General features: G+C 34.4%; 4 protein-coding genes across 4 annotated transcripts; 2 read left to right on the top strand and 2 right to left on the bottom strand.

Moving 5' to 3' along the window:
- Positions 1-1,713: 1,713 nt before the first annotated feature.
- On the bottom strand, positions 1,714-5,040 carry LOC18010998 (myrosinase 4). The gene is made up of 13 exons (XM_024150465.1): positions 4,756-5,040; positions 4,586-4,646; positions 4,423-4,481; positions 3,838-3,913; positions 3,652-3,729; positions 3,402-3,489; positions 3,057-3,300; positions 2,834-2,949; positions 2,495-2,712; positions 2,378-2,409; positions 2,193-2,289; positions 2,013-2,115; positions 1,714-1,926 (listed from the first exon to the last, which is right to left on the bottom strand). Exons 1-13 carry the CDS (start codon positions 4,948-4,950, stop codon positions 1,758-1,760), a joined length of 1,536 nt encoding a protein of 511 aa, XP_024006233.1. The 5' UTR covers positions 4,951-5,040; the 3' UTR covers positions 1,714-1,757.
- A 1,877-nt stretch (positions 5,041-6,917) lies between these two features.
- LOC18010997 lies at positions 6,918-7,640 on the top strand. The gene is made up of 2 exons (XM_006393048.2): positions 6,918-7,222; positions 7,405-7,640. The coding sequence occupies exons 1-2, from the start codon at positions 6,975-6,977 to the stop codon at positions 7,505-7,507; spliced, it is 351 nt and encodes a 116-aa protein (XP_006393110.1). The 5' UTR covers positions 6,918-6,974; the 3' UTR covers positions 7,508-7,640.
- A 1,900-nt stretch (positions 7,641-9,540) lies between these two features.
- On the top strand, positions 9,541-11,037 carry LOC18010996 (protein FATTY ACID EXPORT 5). The gene is made up of 3 exons (XM_006393046.2): positions 9,541-9,963; positions 10,512-10,599; positions 10,702-11,037. The coding sequence occupies exons 1-3, from the start codon at positions 9,765-9,767 to the stop codon at positions 10,778-10,780; spliced, it is 366 nt and encodes a 121-aa protein (XP_006393108.1). The 5' UTR covers positions 9,541-9,764; the 3' UTR covers positions 10,781-11,037.
- A 1,318-nt stretch (positions 11,038-12,355) lies between these two features.
- Positions 12,356-14,560, bottom strand: LOC18010995. The gene has a single exon (XM_006393045.2). The coding sequence runs from the start codon at positions 14,558-14,560 to the stop codon at positions 12,356-12,358; it is 2,205 nt and encodes a 734-aa protein (XP_006393107.1).
- Positions 14,561-19,286: the final 4,726 nt, after the last annotated feature.

The following is a 19,286-nucleotide window of genomic DNA, read 5'->3' as shown; positions in this document are numbered from 1 at the left end:
TTAAATTTCTATAGTGATATATGTTCTTTATTGTTGCCATACTTTACATTATTCACTTTTTTGTTGTTGATTTGTAATCCATTGAATCATCAAAGAAACAAAATTATTCACAAGATCCCATCACTTAGATTTGGGATAATTCAAGCTGTGCTAACTGAGTTGATTCAAAGAATTGTTTTTGTAAAATAGAGCAAAATATTTTTTTTTGTATAAAAAGGAGCATGGCCTATAGGTGTGCTGCTGCACTAAATGCTTTTGCGAACGATTGGAGAGGTCTTCTTTATTGCTTCCATCACGATGAGGAAGAGAGAGGATCCTGTTGTTTAATATTATTTACTTTAGAATCATTATTTTTTTTTCATATTCACTATTTTCTATTTAGGGTTAGATTTTTTTCAGAAAAATGTATATATCTATAAATTTTAGCAAATTTTTGGAAACCAATGTTTTCAATGTTTAGTCTATTGCAAAGGAAAAAAAAAAAAAGTCAATTGCAAAAGTCTTGAAATTTTTTTTTTTTTTTGTAACAACTTTTATTAAATATTAAGCGTAAGGATAATACAAATATTTTACCAACCATGATGGCGACATTACATTAATAGAACAAACATCATCCTCGACATAAACCTTCTTAGATAAAGCATCAGCTGCACTATTTTGTTCTCTATTGATGTGTCCTAACGAGCATAGGGGAAGCTTGAATAAATTCTATATATGTGTTTTGAAACAGTTATGTCTAAACAAATTTTAACGGGTTGAAGTGGATACAGTTATACGGAACGCAAACTTATCCTTTGTTATTATAAATAACCTATATGTTTGACCAAACTCATTCTTTATAATTCATGTGATTAAGATTTGATAAGTTACTTAATTCTTAGATATTTATCCTTCTTTCCTGTTTTATTATATTTTTTCTAAATCTCTTATATTTTGAAAATAACAATCAAGTTTAACACCTGATATGATCATCACAACAAGGTATAAAATATTTGATATGTAATACTAATTTAATCCGACCCTTAATTGTCATTCAAACGTACCAGGCTGCTGCCGAGCGTACCTTCCGAGTCATAATGGTCAAGCTGCCATCTTTCCGAGCACCCAAACCACTGTTAGTCTAAAATATTTACCTTTACAATATTTTACTGTTAGTCTATAAGAAATTGGAGAGAATCAAAATATTTGTTTTGCCGCTTCATGGGCTAGAGTGAAAGTTTGCTCCAATTTAGTAATAGTGTTACCAAGAATTTGCTTTTTACAGTAAACAAAAAAAACTCTGCTGATTGATTTTAGATCACGTGTTAATAATCATTAATTTTTACCAAAAATCTGAAAGAAAATTCCGTATGGGTTTAGCTTTTTGACAAGTGTTCGCCTACATAAGAACAGTAGTGTTCAGTTAACGTCCCATCTTGAAAAAAATTGCTGTTCTTGAGATAGAAATCCTTGGTAAAAACAACCCAACTAGAGTTTGAAACTTTGAATTGAAAAGCAACATCCAAAAAAAAAAAAAAATTAAAAACGCAGACTAATCACAGCTTCATATCCCGTTATTTCATTATTTGGCTAAATTTAATATCCCTTTATTTATTTATGTTTTTATTGGGGATTAAGTCTCAATCGCGAACACATACGTGCTTAAATTGATTACAAGACTATTCAATGTTACCAATAGTACACAAGTACACAACAGCTATTAGCTTACGAGGTTGGACACAGAGAACCAATTTATATGATCTATAATTAGAGAACCTTTAATTAGCAATGAACTTAGAGAACCATTTTCCGGAGTCTTTCTCCTTTCTATCAATGGGATTGGTGAAGTTGACCCAATTCATACCGAACCGAAGAGTATAACCTTTCCCAAATTCATAATTGTCCATCAAAGACCAAGCAAAATATCCTCCTACGTTGCACCCATCCCTATATTAAAGTATTTAAGTTAATTTCCGAATATTAACACATAACCATTCAACAAATATCTTTACACACACACACGAGTAACTCACTCGATTGAACATTTGAGACACGAAAGATGGCTGCAGTGGCACTGAATTCTTCCACTATCAGCAAGAGCATTTGCAATCGTCAAATTTCCATAATCAGCAACTCCTGATAAGAGGTTCTTGTTTGATAAGCATATACAGTATATTTGACAGCATTAGAAAACACTATATATGATTAAGTACCATTTTCAGTGATATAGATAAGTGGATTCTTGTAGGCCTCTTTGATGTAATTTAGAATATTACGAAAACCTGGAGGATAGTAGACAAAGCTAGCAGCCTTGAAGAAACAAAAAGTTGTCAAATCAATGTTGTAATCTTCTTATTAAAAATAATATAAGTTAACGTGACATTAATTCGATACTAGCCTCAACACCGATAGGAATTCCGTTCCGATAATCTGAAATTGAATAAATAAAGAATTATAGTCTAGCTAGTTAAATATTCGGATTTAAAACAAAACATGATGGAGTTTGTTTACGTACAACTGAGAGTAACTCTTGGATCGGTTGAGATACTGGGATATAATGGAGAAGAAGTAGTTGCATCTGTTGCATACTGTGCAAAATAATAATTCAATCCTAGAAAGTCAAGTGATCCTTTAACTAACTCTGATTCTTGAGGTGTAAATCTTGGCAACCTATCTCCTATCATCTCTTTCATTATCTTGGGGTAATCTCCGTAGACCAGTGGATCCAAGAACCTTCACGTAGAGATGTAAGTAAGTTGATAAAGAATAAATTGTTACTAAAACCTTTATAACCAACATACTTTCAATATATTTATGGTTTTGAAAGTCAATAAATTAAGCAAAAACTATATACCATCCAACGATAAAATCGAATGCCCGTTGTGCAGCAGCTTTGTCAAGACTGCTAGTTTCGTTTAGTGGAGTGAACCATATACCGATCAAAGTTGTCCCTATCTTACCACCTTGAAACTTTTGCGTTCAAACTTCTTAGATTAAATACTTTGAACCACAAACAGATACTAAAGCAAATTTTATTTAGAAGAGGAATCATGTTAAAAAAGTGTTACATTATATACCTGATATCTCTTACGGTATAGAGATACAGCTTCTGCATGAGCTAAGAGTTGGTGATGGGCGACTAAGTAAGGTTCAGTGCCAGAATCTCCTCCAACTTCACAGCCAGTGCATCTTCCAGGAGGAGATGACCCATCTCCATACCCATTCGATGCAAAATAATTAGGCTGGTTTAGAGTTATCCAAAACTTTACTCTATCTCCAAATCTTTGGAACATAAGCTCTGCGTAGTTCTTATAATCCTCCCTTTATAGTATACATATGTAATATTGATATTTTCATGTGATGTCGGTAAGCTAGGTTTAAAGAAAATTAAATTTGGTATTTGTGTAAATCAATGCACTTACACTATACGAGGACTTAAGAAACCTCCGTACTCGTCTTCTAAAGTTTGGGGAACATCATAGTGTAATATGGTCACATATGGTTCTATTCCTGTTCGAATAAATTTATTTTGTTACTTCTAATATAACTTAACACAATAAATTATTACGTCTGTTTAAATAAGGAGGAAGATCCCTGACATATAGATATAGAAATTAGAGTATAATATATATGTCAGCATATGTGTGAGAAAGAATTAAATTAAAATTTTACCATTTGCTTTTAGTTCGTTGATGAGATTATTGTAGTATGTTATCCCATTCTCGTCCACTCCTCCGATCAATCTTCCCTCTAGATACAGTGTATATGTGTATCACAACTTCAGTTATTACAAAGTGATCGACATTCTTGTTTTATTAATTATACAAAGAGAAGGAATCTTTTGTGTTTTATATTTACTTGGTAAGACCCTTGACCATGCTATTGAGAATCGGTATGCTTGTACGTTCACTCTTTTCAGCATTTTGACATCTTCCTTTACAAAATATATAAACATTTGTCTAATAAGATTCAATTAGAAAAATTAATATAAATATTTTAAACTACGATTTCTCATGTGTTGTTTTTTCTTCAAAAATATACCAAAAATACACTTTGGGAAGAGTTTACAAAGCTAATTAAGAAATGTCATATATCGTTTTTTTTAAAACGTCATATATCATTTTTCATTGTGCTCAGGGGCAATCTGTGCCCTATAGGTTCAATTTTTTTGGGAAGGATTACGCTGTATCATGGTATTATCAATTGTCTAGTCCTGGATCCATATATAGATGTACAAGTCTCAGCCCCAAACTTTGAGGTTATTTAAAGAACTCTTATAAAGTGTTTTTGTACATCTACACATATAATATTGGTCCTCTTCTGACAAAAAAAAAATACATATAATATTGGTATCTTTTGAGCAAAAAACAATTAATCTGGTATTTTAATATTAATTATAATGTACGTACATAATTAAGGATTAATATATAGTTTCATGCATACCTTATAAAGATTATATGAATCGCAAGCAATGTCGCCCGAGCTGCGGTCCGAAATTTTTTCTGTTACATAAAAGACAAAATGTGATCATGAATAATTTCTTTCTAAATTTCATATATATAGTTTCCCTCTTTCATCAAATTTCGTTTTATAAATTACTAATGACCTGGATATCTGTGAGTGAAATAGTCCCAGCCGTTCAAAGCTCTATGTGTAGCACCTTCAATCTAGTAAATAATAAAAATCGGGTCTATTTTATTAGAATTATAATAAGAAATCACTATAGGTTTATATCAGTTTTTGTAATCTATCATGCAAAGCTATATATATATATACTTGATATGCAGAAGTAGAAGCACCGAAAGTAAAATTCTTTGGGAACCCAGTTCGATTGAATGTAAGTATATTGTCGCAATTGAAAGGTTCTTTAGCCTTGCAGACCGGGTTACATTCACGGTGGCTGGTTGTACTCGAAACCGCGAAAACAAGGACAAGGATGGCTAATGAGTAGTGTGGTTTTGGAATTGCCATAGTGTGCTTCTTTAGTTTTTTTGGCTTTAGGATTAATTTGGTGATGATTAAATGATGAGTTGGAGGAGTTAGTAACTTTTTATAAAAGGGTTTGAGTGCAGCATGAGAATTGCATGGAGAGTGAAGTAAACTGGTTACGTGTTGTTGCATATTTTTTGTAGATCTATCTTTACATATTTACATCGACAAATAACAACTATACGTATCCAGATTGGTTATAACGAAGGCAATTTTTTAACGAAGATATATAAATCTTTCTTGTTGCGCAAGAAAAAATGAAATGTTTTAGTAGCTTTCGTGATCGAAAAGAAAGAATCTCAAATGAAAGGAAAAGGCTGGAAACGTGAGAAACTGTTTAGAGGAGACGATGAGGTTTACTTTAACAAAAAAGAAAAGAGATGATGATGAGTATTGTCTTTGTGTTTGTTTTGGATGGTTTACTACACATCATAATTTGCATTATCACATATTGCGCACCACTAATTTTTGTGTTCCTTTTATTTTATCCGTAATTTTTCGTAGATTTTTTTCAATATTTCTTCGTTTGAATTTGAAATGGATAATTACTGATTCTGCCATGAATTATAATTTGAAATGGATAATTAATGAATTTCTTTTTCTTTATATATATGGTACGTATTTTAGATAATTGCAACCCAAAATTATTGTGTACTTGTAAAAAACTATATTCATTGTAATTGTTTTTTAAATTCCTTGCATTTAATTTGGAAGCCCTTTGTCAAAAAGTGTACTTGTAAGTTTTAAACAAATAGCACTGTGAGAGCCAGAGTATCAAGAAAATTTCTTCTCAATGACTCTGACAAATAGAAACTGTATAATCAAAATATTTTTTGTAACTCCTTGATTATACTCATTTTCTTCGAAGAGTTGTCATATATATAGTTTCTTATGTAATCTCGCCTTAGTTTGGAATTTTATCAACGCTAACCTCTCGTTTCTTTGAAACCCAACTTGTAAAATATATCGACTTTCTTTAACGAGTTACATTAATCATTCTAGAATAGCTTTTTTTTTTTTTAATCTAATATGAAATTATATTGAAAAGAAAAAAATAACGTTTTTACATCTGTAATCTAAACATTTTTGAAATCAAAATCAAGAAAGCTATCCTAAAGTTTGTCTTGTAGAGAACCAAGTTCTTACTCCATTTTCATACCTCATATCCCCATTGCTTCTAATCGAACAGAGCTGGTATTCTAGAATATCTATCTATCTTGATGCATAAGAAAGAAAATTAAACTATGAAAAGTAAAAAATGAAAACGTGACAGAAGGTGATGATAATTGTTTATGGGCATTGTGCAAATGCACAAGATTCTTCTATATAAACAAAGAATCCCATACGCAATAGGCACCAATAGCCACACCGGCCCATATTTAACTCAAACTTAAAAACACACACACACTATACAATTTGAATGATAACATAATTATTGCATCACAAAACACATCATTTTTTTTCGTAAGTGCTTTTTGATAATTCTTCTTTTGAATTTGAAATTAATGGGTTTTTATGATGCTGCCATGGAATGGGACGTGCAATATATATATGTGACCAAAATTTTCATTGCTAAATCTTGCAAGACATATTGCAATCAATGTTTTGGAATAACCAACACTAGCAACCAAAAAAAGAAAGAAGTATTCGATTCATGTGCCTTTAAACATTTTGGTTTAACCTATTGAGTTATTCACTGTTAGATAAAATTCTCAAAAATACGTACTAAGAATTCATGCATGCTTAGAATAAGTGGATGATTATTTATACTTCTTGTCATAAGCCAAAGAAAAGAAGAAGATAAGATTCCATGAAAACCAGCGGTTCTATTAAATCTTATTTATATAGATACTTTAAAAATTACATTACTTGGTGACGTGGCAACAAAGGATTGGCATAGAATCTATCTTCACCAAATTTGGACAAGAGACATTAGATAATGATAACATTTTTGGTGAAAATTTGTCAAGAAAAAAGCAAGAAGAAGAGTAGTGTGAATCCAAAAAATGTGGTGCGGACGTTATCATCAGCAGTCGCCTGCCAGTTCATTGGTATTGAATCGGCAAGCGAAGCAAAAAGAGAGTCGTCTAATAAGAAACCAAGTGTTTTTCTTCTTATCCTCATCTCCTTCAAGCTTAAGAGAACATCAATGGCAAATCAGTATCTATCCCAAAATTGGGCTCAGATTAAAATCAAAAGCTAGTGTGGTGCCTCCTTCTGAATCTGGTGATATCACTACTTTCCTTCTCGTAAGGTATCTCTCTACTCTTTCCAATTTTCTCCTTCTTGTTTTTTAATTTTTTAATTTTACTCTTCTTCTTATTCTTCAATTTTTAATATTGTTGAGAAATTAATGTAGTTTCTTCTCTTTTCTTTTTTGGTATATGAAAGTAATGTGGTTTTTTATTGTTGATTTATTTGGCGCGGCTATCGAAGTGGAGCAATGATTTCCATGTATTTGGTAGCAAATTTTGTGGTTCCATCGATGCTTTTCAAGTCGCTCCAAGGTGAAGAAGAGGAAGACGTAGACTCCGATTAAACTTTAAGCTCAATTGATTTGAAGTTTTGCTTCTGCTTATTTATTTATTTTCATTGAAGTTTTTTTTATCTCTTTTAAGTACTTGTACATCCTATGCAAGTTGATTAATATAACCAGGCCCAAAGTTATATGATGCTTAAAGCGTAACTTAAAAATGATGTCTTTAATTAGAATAAAAAAAAAATCTGTCATATTTTTTAAAAATGATGTCTTTAATCAGGATAATTTTTTTTTTGGAATAAGAGGACAAACAAATTATCTTTAAAAACTTGATTTTTCTTTGGCCTAAAATTGATTTTTAAGCTTAAAATCGATTTTTTAAAGCCTGAAATAGATTTTTTTAAACTTGAAATCGATTTTTAAAAGAAATTTTTTTTATAATCAAACAATAATAAGCCCAAATTTTTTTATAAAACCCTTGCTTCATAGGCTTTAGGAGAGGGTCGGCTCTGAATATAAGCTCCTTTTGTTAGAAAATCTTTCACAAGTGTCCTATCCTAACGATGTGATTTTGTAAAATACATTCATAGATTGATGTAACTATGTAACTATGTAACTATGTAACTATGTAACGATGTGATTTCGTAAAATACCTTCATATGTATATGATTCGCAAGGAGTCTTTCTGGTCAGTTGAAGAGAAACAAAACACTGGTTCATGGATGTGGCGGAAGATTCTGAAACTGCGTCCTCTAGCAAAGGAGTTTCATCGGGTGGAAATCAGAAGTGGTAGAGGCACATCTTTCTGATACGACCATTGGTCTTCTCATGAAAGGCTAATTGATATATTGGGAACTAGAGGTTGCGTTGATTTGGGTATTCCTCTTGAATTGACGCTGGATAAGGTGTTCCAGACTCATCGACGAAAACGACGTCAGCATACTCTGCCTAATAGTGTCGAAGACGAGATTGACACAACAAAAAATCTGGTAGCTGCGCACATGGAAGACATAGCTAAATGGAAATGTAAACCAGGTGTCTACAAAGGTAGATTCAGATCCAAGGAAACATGATCGATAATAAGAGAAGAGCATCTTCGGTGTGACTAGAGCGAGATAGCCAGGTTTAAATATGCAACTCCAAAATATGCTTTCTTATTTTGGACAGCAATGCATAATCGTCACATCTTGCAATAGAATGCAAATGCAGACTCTTCCTGCTCCCTATGTCAGCATCCTTTGGAAACAAAACATTACCTCTTTTTTTAGTGTCACTATTCGGAAAAGGTTTGGGAAGCTCTCATCAAATGCATTCTAAAGGATAAATACACCTACGCTTGGAATGACGTCTTGCGCATCTTGAAGGATCAGACCTTCGACGAAACTACCCTGTTTATCGTTAGATATGTTTTTAGGCCACCATCTATGGTTAATGGAGACAACGAAACGCGAGGAAGCATGGAGACAACCCCTCTCCATATCAGAGATTGATAAAGATCATCGATAACACAGTTTGAAATTGGCTCAGCACTATTCTACTAAGAGCATGTGCAACGGAGAAACATTTAGAGAGAAAGAGAAGAAAAATAAATTTATAATATAAAAAAAAAAATTCTGTCACATGTTTGCTGAAGAGAGAGAAGAAAAAAAAGAATATATAAAATGTTGACATCTGTCATAAGAGACATCTCTTATGTCTCTTAATTAGGAGACGTTTTTTCCTTTAAACTATTTTTTATTTAATTTTATTAAAAAAAAAATTTTAAAAACTAGGGTAGAGATCCCATTGCACATGCTTTAAAAGAGGGAAAAATTATGAGAATGAGCTTGTTTACTGGTTTGGCACCAGGAATCTGATGTAGGATTAAACTAGATTCTTTAGATTATGATGCACTAGATGTAAAAAGTTTTTTGATTGAATAGAATTTTACATTCTTTAAAAAAAAAACTATGTAACTATTGAACAAGTTGGTCTTTAAATACTTATTGAGATAATCAATATCTCTAGTTAGTATTAGGTGGATAAGCAAAATCGATTAGAAATTAGTTACGGTAATCATTATTGGATGAGGGTATAATAGTAATTTGGGTGAGAACGTGGGATGAAAGTGGGAGTAGTTGATTTATCCCTTCTAGAGACCGTTGACGAAGAAACGTCGAAGCGGACCTCTTCCACGCGCTAACCACACTCCGTCGTATAAAACTTTTGATTCGATAATCGATCGAAGCTGTAAATCGATTCCTTTCGAACCCAGATTCCACTTTTCCCGGAAAAAAAAACATAAGATTCAAACCCAGCTCGAGAAAAGGAGAGAAAAATGCACGATTTCTGCTTCACTATCCCGTACGGGATGCTTCTGATGGTCGGGGGATTTATCGGGTATTTGAAGAAAGGGAGTATCGCATCTCTCGCCGGAGGTGCGGGTACTGGATTGCTTGTCGTTCTCGCTGGTTTCATCAGCCTTAAAGCTTTCGAGAAGAAGAAGACTTCTTCTCTCGCTGTTGTTCTCGAGACAGGTTTGTTAATTTCAGCTGCTCTGTGATTAAATTCGGTCATGTTTCCATTGGAATCCGAGATCTTTCTTGTGTTTGTGTTTGTTGATTAGTGTGTCCAAAAAAAGTGAGAGCCTTTGTTCTAGTACAAGCTTGAATTTGTTCAGAAAATGGTGTAATTAGAAAGATGGAATCGCTTCGTTGTTCGATTCTAGACCTTTCTTAGGAGTTAGACAAGCTATGCTAGTTAAGGTATCAGATATTTGGTTTGTGTGAGGCTAATTATGATCTCAAAGATGAAAAACTGATACACATTTTGCTGTCCATTTGGACTATAGTGGCTAAGAAATTGCTCATGAAAACTGGCTAATTATTCATAAGGTGCTATATCTTATTGGACTTGTAAGAATGTGTAGCTAAGTATATTGCTATCGACTGTTTCTGTAATGTGGATTGTGTGCCTGTTACCAATTCCATTCATTGGAACAAGACCTCTAAGTTGCTTTGGTATACTATTCTCTTTCAAGAGTTTGCAGTGACTGAAAAATCATCTGAATGTCTTGTAAATACAGTCATTGCAGCTGCTCTCACACTTGTCATGGGACAACGGTTCTTGCAGACTCAGAAGATTATGCCTGCTGGTTTGGTTGCTGGAATCAGGTAATTTGCTAAAGATCCTCCCTTTTCCCTTTACTTCTGTGAAACATTAGCTATTGATTATCTTTACTTTACCCTGAGAAACCATTTGTCTGTGTATTGCAGTGCTCTCATGACCTGTTTCTACGTATACAAGATCGCGACTGGCGGAAACCACATACCATTACCACCTAAAGCTGAATGATGGTTATGCATCTTTGTTTTGCAATGTAGTCACACAATCTCCTCCTTTGTTTTAAATAAGGTATATGAATTTGTCGATTTAGAAATATGTGTGGTGTAGACAATGTTGTTGTGGTTACACCATAATAGGTTGGATTGCCTTGGTTCCTAAGCGATCATCGTTTTTTTCTGTCTCTGAGATTTTGTTCCTAATGTAACCCTGAATCGCTTTAACAGATCTATTTTTCTTGGTTTATATATGATTTGTTTCACATGATAGAATCAGGCTTTTCTTTTATTCCTTATCTGTGACACACAAAAGAGCAATAAGCTCATAACTGAGTTCAAAAGATACAAATGAAACACTTAAACCAAACCAGTCCTCAAAAGATACTAAACAAAAAGATCACAAAGGTGTGAGATTATTCTTTGATATTCTACTTGCATTTGACTGCTCCTTTCTTTATCTGCCCAAACTAGCATCACCGTTTATGATTTCTAAATCCTCTAATTGCTCACTGGATTTCATAGTTTCTTCACTTCCGAGGCCATCATCATGATACAAAAAATCATGTCCCTGAGTTCGACCCCCTACAGAGATGTGAATGTTTGACTCATCAGTTGGGCTCAGAACCAGACTCTTACATGCTTTGCTTGCTTTGCTTGTTTCATCTCCATTAGCGCCTCCAAAAGCAAGCTTTGAGGAGGGCTTAGTTCATTGTTGTGTGGTGTTAAGGCTAGCTCAGTTATTGCAAGCTTTTTCTGGGTCATACTATTATCAACATCATCTTCATTTCTAGATTAAACTATCGAAAATCCCTGCTTTTTCTCATTTTTGTTTTGAATAAACGTTTGAAGTTTGAAAGAAAGGTAAAAGGCAAAAGTTATGTTGCAGAGTTGATGAAGCTTTAATAGAACAGTTGCTTTTTAAGGTAATTGGAAAGAAACTAGTCTTCTTTCTTTTTTTGACAGCAGAAACTGATTAATAAAATGTCTCATCAAATACATATTTATCTTCTCAAAAACTTTTTAAAATGTTTCATATGAGCCTGGAGGAACTTTATATTTTTCTAAAAAGTAATTTTTATGATATTGACAAATTTTAGAAAAAGATGATACGGGAAACACATTAGTTTTCTTCTTGGAAAGTGTGCAAAAACTGATAGGTAATGAATTTTACAATTTTCTTATTTTCTATGATAGGCACGCATTTGCAGAGTGTGCCGTACGGTACCTAATCAAACATTGAATTCAATATATTGACAAAACAGAAACCGACTTAAAATTCTTATAAACCGATCGGTCTATATATTCTCAAAGCAAAAACCGGACTTAACCGAAACTTCATCAAACCAATTGATATACAAGTTTTCCATCTTGTTTTAGAATTGAGATAATCTGCCCTCTTCTGCACCTAATTCAAAATCAAAAGTATTAATTTCCTCCATTTGATAGACACTTTCAAATACTAAAACCGTAAAGCTTTGTGTCTAAGTAAGTTGTTTACACGCGCAAAAGAGCAAAACAATTTGTGATACTTTTCCATGAGATCCTCTTGAAAAGTTTCAGATCCGAAGAAGATTTAGACACAAACTAGCTAAGCAGAAACTTCATTTATGATCTGGTTTCCTCTGTAATTCCATCCTCTGATCTCTGCCAAAGTCTTCTCCATCTTTACAATACGTGCCTCCAGCTCCAACTCTTTCTCCCTTATTGCAATCTTTCTCTGTTTCAATCTTTCACAAATACCTTCTTTTCTTTTCTCATTGCATCTCTTCTTTTCCTCATATTCATGAAGCCAACAATATGCTTTCTTGGTCCCATCATCAATCATACTCTTCTTCTGTGCACTCTTTCCATTTACATCAACCTCATCATTACAGATTGGCCTTAACTTTTGTGCTTTTCTTGCAGTTTCATCCTCCTCTTCACTCCTTTGCTCTAATTTTACTGAAGCAAGCTTCTGACAAGGCCCTGAATCATCACTATCCACCACCTGAAATTTTCTTTTCCTTTTTCCAAGAGGTTCAATAGCATCTCCTTCCGTGTTCTCTGCATCACTATAATACGTCTTCCTAGAACTGATCCTTCGAGCAATGGTCATGTTATCATCTTCATCATCCATAGAAATCTGATCACCATCCTCATGAGCTCGCTTCATCTGCACAGGTTGGTAATTGCTTCTCTTGTTTGTCAAATCCTCACTTGTCTTGTTCATCTTCCAGCCTGAAGACACAAGATTGTTCTTACATTTCTTTGCCAATCTACGCATTCTAGATCTTTTCCGTTTTATAGGAAAGCCTTCTTCCAATTTCTGAACCACCTGACTCAAAGGCAATACTTTGGGAGATACATCAAGATCATCATCATCATCATCATCATCATCATAAAATGTATTCCTTGCATTCAAAGTTTTAGTTGGTTGTTTCTGCACCTCTTCAGAACTCAGAAACTCTGAAACTGATCTCAGCCACCAGCTTTTATACCTTGCAGTAACAGAACCTCTAGCAAGGAGAGAAGGCATGTACAGCTTCAAACCATCAAGAGACTTGTTGTAATCATCCCAAGCCTCCTTTTCAGTGAGGTTGCTATGACGAGTAACCAACGCAGGCAGATCCTGAGCCAAACCGAACTGCATTGCCACTCGATTTGGATAGTAATCCTCTACAAAACCATCTCCAGCAAGCTGAGAAACTCTCACACACCGAGCAATAGAAGCAAACTCATCGTCAAGACAATCATTAACAGTCACCCACATAGCTTCATCAACGTAAAACCTAAGAGGGTTCCAATTCTTCAAAGGCTTAGTGTAAGGACGCCAATCAAAATCATCAAAACGCCATGTCATATTCTCAGATCTTTGTTGCCACTGAGCTATTCTAGGTTCACCTTTTGGTATCTCTCTAGGTTTTGGTCTCGTGTTTTTGAACCTCTCCCAAGTCCATACTTGGACTAACTTAAACAGAGACTTGAGATTAACTTTGCAATCACGTCTTTGTGTAGCCAAACCACTGATTCGACCCAAATCTCTGTAGATACTCGCGAGAACAGCAGGGGCAAGAGCAATCCTTTCACCTCTAGCTAAACGAACAGCCACTGGGAACACACGCTTGGAGATAGAACGACGACATGCACCTGGAAAAACGAAAAACGAGAGCCACAATGCAAGAAACGCTTCATGCTCCAACTGGTCACCTCTACCGAAGAAGCTCAAAAACCATGGAGTCTCATACACACGCCTGTCATCTGTTCTAACATGCTCATGCCATACTTTCTCCAGTTTCTCCACGGAATCTCTCATCTCCGAGCTTTCTAGAGGAGCAAAAACAGGAGAGCCCAAAACTGAAAACCTTAGAAGCACCATCACATCCTCTAAAGTTATCGTTGCTTCACCCCAAGGGAAGACGAATGATTTGGTTTCGGGACACCATTTCTCAGCAACAGAGAGAATCAGAGACTCGTTTTTACTGATATTGTAAGTAGAAGCCTTGATTGCTTCAAAAATCCCAGCTTTTTCCCAAATGGGTCCGTGCAAAGGTTCCATTTTTCTAAACCAGGATACAAAATGACGATCTGCAAACCAAAACCCAGAGAAGCTCCACAAGGATTCCCTCGAAGACGAAACAGACAGACGTTGACGAGGAAGCTCGGCTACACCAGAGCCATCGATGGAGGTAGTAAACGGTTTTAGAAATTGTGTTTTTCTCAAGCTGTGACCTTTCTCAGAAACCATAACTTCTTCTCTCTCCTCAACGAGAGATTTCTCAGTGTGTTGTGATAATGACGACAATGCGTTTGCCATCTCCTCAAACTCAAAGAGTCAAGACAATGGAGAAGAAGAAGAAGCAAAAGATTCAAGAAAAATTAGGGATTTTGAAAGTAAAAAAAACGGGGATTGTACTGATCAGAGTGCTATAAAATGGTAAAAGCAAGAAGCCATTTTTGTTCAAGGTATGGCAGAGAAATTCGTCTTACACTCAACAGAACAGTGGCTTTATTCGGCAAAAGAGCGAAACCATTTTCTTTTCTTAATTAATACTCAACGTTGAAAATGTTAGAGTTTTGACCGTACGAATATACAACTGTTCCTTCATTTTTTTTGGGTTCGAACTCCATCTTTTTAAAAATATGTTATTCCAAAATCATTTACTCCATCCGTTTCATAATAAGTGTCATTCTGACACATTTCACACAAATTAAAAAATTAATAAAATATATAAATATACCCTTAATTAATATACTTTTATAACATTCAATTACAAAGACTATTATCTTTAAATAAACGATAAAACAGGAAATAAGAATAAAAAGTTACATTGAAAATGCAGAATGACACTCTTTTGAAACAAAAAATGAAATCTAAAACAACACTAATTATGAAAAGAGAGAGTAATTTTTAATTTTTCTAAATTAAAATATTAGTATTTATTATTTATCTAAACATAATTCAACCAATTAAAAAACATGCAAAATACAAATAGTCAAAAACATTAAAACAACTAACTGATTTTGCATTGAAAGTTGAAAACATCATTTAATTTGAAACAAAATTTGTTCTCTAAAACATCATTTATAAGAAAATAAAAAAGAATAATTTATTTTCACATTAATTAAAGATATGATAAAATAGTATTTATCATCCACCTAGATAAAATTTAACCAATAATAAAACAAACATAATACAAATGGTCAAAAACATTAAAAACTATTAATTTTGCATTAAAAGTTGAAATATCATTTAATTTGAAATAATTTTTCTTTAAAACATCATCTACAAAAAAAAGAAAAAGTGTAATATTATTCTACATTAATTAAGATAGTATTTATTGTTTGTTTAAACACAATTCAACCAATGATAAAACATACAAAATAAAAATGGTTAAAAATAATTAAAATTAATTAATTTTACATTGAAAGTTGAAAACATCATTGAATTTGAAATAGTTTTTTTCTTTTTTTAGAAACATCATCATTTGTAAAAAGACGTGCATCTAACACAATTCATCCATTGATCCATCATTGCTAGAGGCTAGAGTTTTGAAATATATATACTAATCTAATGGTTTTACACAAGAGTACTCTAATAATGAATGTCTATATTTTACGAAACCGATATATTGATCTATATGATTTGTTTGATGGAAAATTCTTGAGAGAAGAAGCGTTTGCAGTTGTATGTATTACATGTGCATAGCATAATAATAGGGGAAGACTGAATCATATAATTGATAACTGAAAAATTATAGATTTCATGGGACTTTGCCTCGATAGGGCAAAGTGGAATCAACACAAAAATTTGACGGATATTAAATAAAGTCAATTTTGTTGCTTTTTCTTAGATTTATTTTGTTTTCTTTAAAACTTGACTAGAAATTCATGTCCGACATTAGGCTCAAGTACTTTCCTATCGAAAGAGCATTCCAGTGTAATCCTCTTTCAATTTTCCCCTTTTAATTTCTGGTTTTCTTAAGAAGTTCTTAGTTAGTTTCTTACTCTCATCCATTTTCTTGTAAGTTTCACTTTCATCCCTATGATCTTTTTAGCTTTCTTTCCTTTCTCAATACACAGAATTCGGTTAGATGATTGATTTTGAGAGATACCTGCCATGTTTTTGGTTCCTAGTGATTTCTTTCTCGGAGGAGACATGGAAGTATGCTTCAATATATCTAGTCAAGCTTGTGCTCAAATGGCCAGAAAAGTGGTTTCACAACGACAACGATCTTGCTCTCCAAAGTCCATGCCGGTATGGTTTTAGTAGGACCTGTAATGGATAATCTCTGTGTTTGATCCCTAGGTTTAATCGTAAATGCTCTGATACCAAATATAGAACTCAAAGATAATGTAAACTCAAGACTTGTATAAGAAAACCTCTTCTTATTAGCTTTAGAAAATCAACTCAAAACTAAAGCCTCACAAATCTCATAAGTTATGCTCAGCATCTCCTTATATAGTAAATAGTAAATAGTAGATAACTCCTACATCAATTGGATAACACAACTACTAAATATTTCCTAAATATTCTATCTTATCCTAAACACACTTAGATTATAATTAATAATTTATTCCTCAAGTTATTCTTTCAAGCTTATCCAACAATCTCCCCTTTAAGCTTGAAGTCATCACTTGACACAGCTTGAACTTCTAAGAGATCTCTCATCTCTTTGAATTTAATCCTTCTAAGAGCCTTGGTCAAAATATCTGCCTTTTGCTCAGTTCCGGAGACATGTTCGACCAACACTTGCTCACTCTTGACACACTCTCTGATGAAGTGATACCGCCTATGGATATGTTTGCTCCTTCCATGGAAGACTGGGTTTTTAGTTAACGCAATAGCCGACTTGTTATCAATGCGCACTACTACCTTTACATAATCTGTTCCGATGACCTCTCCAAGCAATTCCTTAAGCCAAATAGCCTATTTGGCGGCTTCAGTAGCTGCCATGAACTCTGCCTCGCAAGAGAATAAGGCCACCGTTTCTTATTTCTGTGAACACCAGGTTATTGGACATTCGTTGAGATAAAACACATGTCCTCCCGTACTTTTGCCATCGTCTGCGTCCACATTGTGGCTACTATCGCTATAGCCCACAAGACCTGTTGTATTTGCACGTTTGAACTTCAGTCCGAGAGAAAGAGTGCCTCGCAAGTACCTTAGAATCTGCTTCAAAGCTGCTCCATGAGATTCCTTAGGTTCCTGCATATATCTGCTTAAAACACCCACACTGTAAGAGAGATCTGGCCGAGTGTGAATCAGGTATCTTAAGCACCCTATGTTTCTTCTATACTCCTTCTCGTTGATGTTCTTCTCCCCTTGTGCTTTAGACAACTTTAGACCAGCATCCATTGGAATATGTACCGCATTTCATCCATCCATCCCCGCTTCAGTTAAGATCTTTAGAGCATATCTCTCTTGCTTTAAAGTAATCCCATCTCCTTGTTTAATACTTCAATTCCAAGATAATATGTCAGCTTTCCAAGATCACTCATCTCAAATTTGCTGGACATATTTCTCTTGAAATCACAAATATCTTCAAACTTGATCCTGTAATAAGTAGATCATCTACATAAACGGCCACAAGTAGAAGATACTCCTTCTCCTCCCTTCGGTATAACGAGGGTTCCTTTGAGCATCTGGTGAATTTCAGCTCTTGTAAGATCTTGTTCAGCTTGCTATTCCATGCTCTAGGTGCCTGCTTAAGTCCATAAAGAGCTTTATGCAACTTGTAGACTTTGGTTTCATTCCCTTTGATCATAAACCCCTCTGGTTGTAAGACATAAACTTCCTCCTTTAGTTCTCCATGTAGAAAGGCAGTTTTTACATCAAGATGATGTATTTGCCAACCACTTGAAGCTGCTAAGGCGATGATGAAACGGATTGTCTCAATGCGAGCAACATGAGCGAATACCTCGTCATAATCTATCCCATATCTCTGGACATAACCTTTGGCTACGAGCCTACTTTTGTATTTGTTTATGCTTCCATCAGAATTCCTCTTTATCTTAAAGACCCACTTTAAACCAATCGAATTTGCTCCAGCTGGAAAATTAACTAAACTCCAAGTTTTGTTCTTTGTAATGGAATTTTTCTCCTCTTCGCAAGCATCTCTCCAGACTTTAAGTTCTTTTGCTTCTTGAAAATTCCAAGGTTCCTCATTCATTGCCAGCAATAGTCGTTCACTCTCTATTTCAGCGACCAAGATGTAGTCCTTCAGGTACTCCGGTCTTCTAACTGGTCTTGTCGACCTTCTTAGTTCTGGTTGGGACTGTTGTTGTTCACTGACACTATTCTCGAGTTGTGGAATAATGTTTTCCCTTTCGAATTCATCGACATCTTCGTCCTCCTCTCTGTTTTCCTGTGTTTATTCTCCATCACTACTTTCCTTATATTTATCATCATTAGTGTCGTGATCTTCAAGTCTAAAAGTGAAGCTGTCTGTATCACTTTCGACTTGTTTTTCTGAGTTGCTCCACTTACAGCTCCTCTTTTCATCAAATACGACGTCTCTGCTGACAACTATCCTTTTGTTTTGAGGATCCACTAACCGATAGGCTTTTGAACCTGGTTCAGTGCCTAAGTGTACCAATACTCGAGACCTGTCGTCTAATTTTCTTAAGTGTGGAGCTTCAGTCTTTGCGTATTCGATACATTCAAACACGCGTAGATGTTCAATATTTGGCTTCCTTTTCTTGAACGCTTCGTATGGTGTCTGATCACTCAGTGATCTGGTCGCAACTCGGTTAATGAGATAAGTCGCATGCCTCACAGCTTTTCCCCAAAGATAGTTGGGCACTTTCATGTGCTTCATGATGCTTCTTGTCATCTCTAGAAGCGTTCTGTTCCGTCTTTCGACTACTCCATTCTGTTGGGGAGTGTATGGGGGCTGTTAAATGTCTTTTTATACCAGCTTCTTCGCAAAAACTCAAAAATTCTTGTGACATAAACTCGCCACCTCTATCTGTCCAAAGAGTCTTGATCGTAGTTCCTGTCTCTTGTTCTATCATCGTTTTGAACCTCTTGAACTTCTCAT

The sequence above is a fragment of the Eutrema salsugineum genome, unplaced genomic scaffold, assembly GCF_000478725.1.
Source record: "Eutrema salsugineum unplaced genomic scaffold, Eutsalg1_0 scaffold_7, whole genome shotgun sequence".
Lineage (NCBI taxonomy): Eukaryota > Viridiplantae > Streptophyta > Magnoliopsida > Brassicales > Brassicaceae > Eutrema > Eutrema salsugineum.
This window is presented reverse-complemented; position numbering and strand designations above follow the sequence as displayed.